At 37.8% G+C, this 5,068-nt stretch overlaps 1 protein-coding gene across 1 annotated transcript; it reads right to left on the reverse strand.

Moving 5' to 3' along the window:
- Positions 1-973: 973 nt before the first annotated feature.
- On the reverse strand, positions 974-1,192 carry LOC147466059 (uncharacterized). Its single transcript, XM_086513320.1, has one exon. The coding sequence runs from the start codon at positions 1,190-1,192 to the stop codon at positions 974-976; it is 219 nt and encodes a 72-aa protein (XP_086369446.1).
- Positions 1,193-5,068: the final 3,876 nt, after the last annotated feature.

The raw sequence follows: 5,068 nt of genomic DNA on the forward strand, positions 1-5,068 counted from the left end.
ATCTTCAAGCACTATCCTTATCTGATGATAACCACTTTTGAGATCTATTCTACTAAAGTAGGTAGACCCTTGTAGCCTTTTGAATAGATCTTCTATCTTGGGAACACAAAATATGTTCTTTATTATGGTTATCCAATTAAGTGCCCAATAGTTCACACACATTCTATAAGTACCATGTTTCTTTCGTACTAATAGAATGGGTGAACAAAATGGAGATGAACTAGGCCTGACCATCCCTTTTTCCACAAGCTCGTTCACTTGACTCATAATCTCCTCTTATTGAGCAGGTGAGAATCAATAAGGAGTCTTATTAGGAGGTGAGCTACCAGGTAGAAGTTCTATGGAATGATCATCTTGTCCCCTTTTGGGAGGTAGCTCCTTAAACACATCTTAAAACTCATTTAGGAAACTAGAAAGTTTTAATTCCTCTTTAGTTTCAATTTTAACTTCATTAGGAACACATACATCTTTCTTAGACTCCTTGACAAAAACCATGTAGCAAGAAAGAGAGCTTTTCATTACTTTGTCTAAACATTAGGAAGGCAATGGGGTATAGGAGGGCCTCTTTATTTAGCAGTTTAATGAAATATTTAAAACTTCATCAAGCTTTAACCAAGGGCTAGAATGATGGGGTAGATAGCGTAGACATGCCTTTAAAAAAATACTTTTGCTTATTTTCTTGGGAAATATGTGCAGATTTTACAAGATCTGGTTGGAGTTACTCTCCCCCCAAAAGCACCTTTTCAATTTTCAAATGTTAAAAGTTTCCCTCTCTTGTTCCCTCTTGGTCTTCTCTCTTCTTGTTTCTCCCCTCCAAAAGTTTCCCTAGCTCTCTTTCTCTCCCCTCAGCTCGCTGAAAAGTGCAGATCTGCAATCTTTATCCCCACTCTCTCTCTCTCTAAAACGCCCTGCTATCTCTCTCTCCTCCTCTTCTCATGCTAGGGCATCTTTTTGTAAAGTAGCCTACCACACATCATTCTACCTCTGTAACATCTCCTTCTAGATTTTCAACCTCTTCCTCCATAACTACAACATCTCCTTCTAAAACTGCAACCTCTTCCTCCATAGCTACAACATCTCCTTGTACACCTGCAACCTCTTTCTCCATAGCTACAACATCTCCCTTTAGATCTGCAACCTCTTTCTCAATAGCTCCAACATTTCCTTCCAGATCTGCAACCTCTTTCTCCATAGCTCCAACATCTCATTCTAGATCTGCAACTCTATCTCCATAGCTCCAACTTCTAGGTTCCCAATCCACTTTTGCTCTCTTCCCAAGCTTCGATCTCTCTTTTGAGTTCCATGACCTCTTTCTTGACATGCAACATCAACTTTCCTACTCTATCTCCCTATCTCTTTTCAAAATCCTTTTCACAGTTTCTGCAACATCTCCTTCTTTATTGTGTGTATGTGTGTGTGTGAACTATGCACTATGCAAGTAATTTCTAGCAAGAGTGTACTTGCTCATAGCTACCCGGCAAAGGATTACGATGCAATAGAGATCTACTATAGATGGTTCCAATGTAGCAGAATGCAAGGGGGGTATGTAAGGCTTATGAAGGGGTTCAATGTTGGCAACGGATCCCAAGGCAAGTTTCAATTCCTGCAAAGCATGTGTTGCTAGTGTATTTTTTCCATGAATGAATTATTGGAGCTCTTTTTACTTTGAAATTAGAAGGATTCTTTCTTAATCATCTCTTGTTTTAGCAGATTCTCCTATATTCAAAAACATTGAAAACTGGTACTACTGCCTCCGAAAGATTTATTTGAAAGCTGCTATCAATGGTTGGAAAACTTGACTCCAATGCATTTCAGCAATGTAGGCCACAATATGGGTTGGTCTAAATTCAACAATGTTTGAATACTTGCTCTTGGAAGAGGTGAATTTTTGAATGTTTATATTGCAATCGAATTCAGCTATGGATTTAAGAAACTCACATTGTATTTAGCTTTTTATATTGTATATCTATGTGTTCATGTTTTATCTGTAGAAGGTGTATCGCAAAAGTTAATGACATGGAATTTCATGCCTGCAATATTTGAATAGTCAAGCCCTAGGGAGATATAATCAGTCACTTTGTGGCTCAATTGACCAAGAACCAACCAAGCCAAGATGGACATTCAAGTGTGGAACCAAATCTCAACAACCAAGAATCGGTTGAAAGTGTTTGCTAAACTTACAGGTGCAAAGAAAGGTGCTACAAATGGAAGGCAAGGCAAAGGGGCCAAAAGGCGGAGCAATAGAGTGGTAGTGAGAGAGAGAGCCTAGCTTTGTTCTCATGTACGAAACACTTAAGTACAAAACTCATATGCTAAGCCAGTGGGCTCATGTAATCGATTAATGGAATACAACCTTTACCATCTTATTGTGTCATCACTTTACTTGCAGTGAACTTTGTCATTGTTCTGAAGTTACTTTATGTTGTCATTCAGGTTAATTGTGTGCAAGTATTTGTCTTGAAATACTATTGTTTCCCTCATTTTCTAGGCCCCACAAAAATTTGTGTTGAGAACCAGGTTAGCCAAGAATGTTTGTAGTTGACACATTCTTGTACATAATTGGATATCAATAGTGGCTGGTGAAAAGATGGTCAGAAGGAACCATAAAACAAAGGAAAGCTCATTATTCGTATTTCTAAATAAAGGAAATCTAAATCTGAAATGTGAACATGAAACATATAGTTGCTAATAGTACAATTAGCCTTTATAAAAATTAGGAAGAGAATGGGATATAGGAGGGCCTCTTATTTGGAAGTTTAAGTACTTAAAACTTAATGAATCTTTGATTAAATGCTAGAATGGTGGGGTAAGTGGTGGACTTTAGGATATATGCACAAAAGTTCCTTGGATCAAGTTAGTGTCTTAAACCACTCAGGTCATGGTAGATTTTGATAATCTGACCATAACTTCCATATATAATATGAAATATTCATGGAAGTATATACGTTAAAAACATGATAAGACTTTTATTTGATTTCAAAGGACCCAAAAAATGGATTTTAAAAAAAATAGAAGCTATGCAATAAGTTGCAATTTATTACTGAGCCTAAATGAGTATTGAATTCCATCAATCTTTATTGAGACATCGTAGAAGCTTCACAACTATACTACATACATAAAATGGAATTTTCAAAAAAGTTTGAGCCAACTTAAAAAATATCCAACATACATTAATGATAGTGAAAATTCTTGCAATTTGACAAATTATTCTGTTAGATGGACATGGAAATGCATTAAGTATAAAGCTTGATTTACCCTTGTAATCCTTATTTTAGAAAAACACATTTTTAAGACCCCATAATGAGTAGAATCCATTGTACATAAGAAAAATCACTCACCGAACCAAAAATCAATCACCGGTCTCGAGCAGGTTCGTCGAAATATTCTCTTTGTCCGGAATATATTGGCTAGATTTTGGAGTGGAAAATTGGAGTTTTCCATGCGAGGCCATGTTCCGGGGGCAGATTATGGCCAAATCAGGCTTTTTTTGCACCAAAGAACCGCGTCGGGGGGTGTTCCAGTACTCAAGGGGTTTGTACCAAGCTCCGTGCGCCACGACGCACAAAATTCATGTTTGAACTGCAGAGTATGGCCAAATCAAGCATCTTTTCCACAAAAGAATGGTGTCAGAGGGGTTTTCGAGATCAGAGGGGTCCGGACCGAGCTGCGTGCACCACGGTGTGCATATGGTATGTTTGACGATCCCGAAAACCCCCCCGACGCCGTTCTTTTGTGCAAAAGATGCTTGATTCGGCCATAATCTGCAGTTCAAACATGAATTATGTACGTCGTGGCGCACGGAGCTTGGTATAGACCCCTCGGGTACTGAAACACCCCTCGATGTGGTTCTTTGGTGCAAAAGATGCCTAATTTGGCCATAATCTGCCCTCGGAACATGGCCTCGCATGGAAAACTCCAATTTTCCACTCCAATAATGAGGCATGTAACTTGATCATGGTGCAAAAAAAACCCATACTTTGATGGACCCAACAAGTCCCGAACGCAACACATTATTTTGAATTTTTTTCCAAGTGACCCCGTTCTCTCAGATAAGTAGACTTGTTACAAAGAGGGTACGCAAGACCAGACCCTCAGTGACCATGCCAAAGAAATTTTAAAAGAGGAAGAAGAATACAACTCAAACCACAAAGGAACGAGCAGTCCTATAGAGTCAAGAAAAAAGAAAAAGAACATTGTCCTTGCATGTAAACAACAATCACCTCCTCCCCCACCACCAATGAATAAGAATAATAGGAAAGGGAGAGCCATCATAGTCGGTTTGCATGATATACAAAAATATAAAAAGAGCATAAATTCCATAATTTCCAAAGCTCCATACTAAAGGCTGGAGTGTGAAATAATTATGAATTTTGCTTATACTACCGAAGTCCAAAAGTCTTTGAAAATATCATTTGACAAAAACAAATTGATGATCCTTGATCACCATTGCATGCAAATGCAACAGATGGAAGTCTAGAACCTCCATCTAGTTTTTAATTTATGTCGTTCGTCACACTAGAGTCATGTAGGAGCACAAGCTTCATTGAGGCCTCTTCATGCTCACTTATATCTTTAACCTCCCTATCTCTCCTCGTGCTTTTTCCTTTGTTCTTATCCCGCTCCGTTTCCTTAAGCACTAGCAAAGCTAGGCCCATATCCCAATTAAGAAATTGGATATATACCTATGCATCCCATGCCCACTTCAATGAGGCCATTGTGATCATCTACCTTCTAATCCCTCTTAGCAAACCCTTTAACAAATTTCAATAGGCAATATCAAAAATTCTTGCTAGATTTGTACACATGCTTTAGAAAATCAATCGACAATCATACGGTGTAAGTTGTTTAAAATGAGTTCATATTCACACTTGTGTGCCTCTAGGTAGTACTACATAGAATTCACTTAATTACTAAAAATTGAGTTTTAAATTATTTTTTGTGTGGAGAAGATAAATAGAGAACTAAACATGCACTTGCAAAATAATACAACTCTTGGATTCCATTTTCTAAGACATAATTACTTTTAATGTTGTAATGCTCAAAACTCAAAGTATTCATAAAATACCAA

The sequence above is a fragment of the Adiantum capillus-veneris genome, chromosome 1 (assembly GCF_014529385.1).
Source record: "Adiantum capillus-veneris isolate H3 chromosome 1, ASM1452938v2, whole genome shotgun sequence".
Taxonomy (NCBI): domain Eukaryota; kingdom Viridiplantae; phylum Streptophyta; class Polypodiopsida; order Polypodiales; family Pteridaceae; genus Adiantum; species Adiantum capillus-veneris.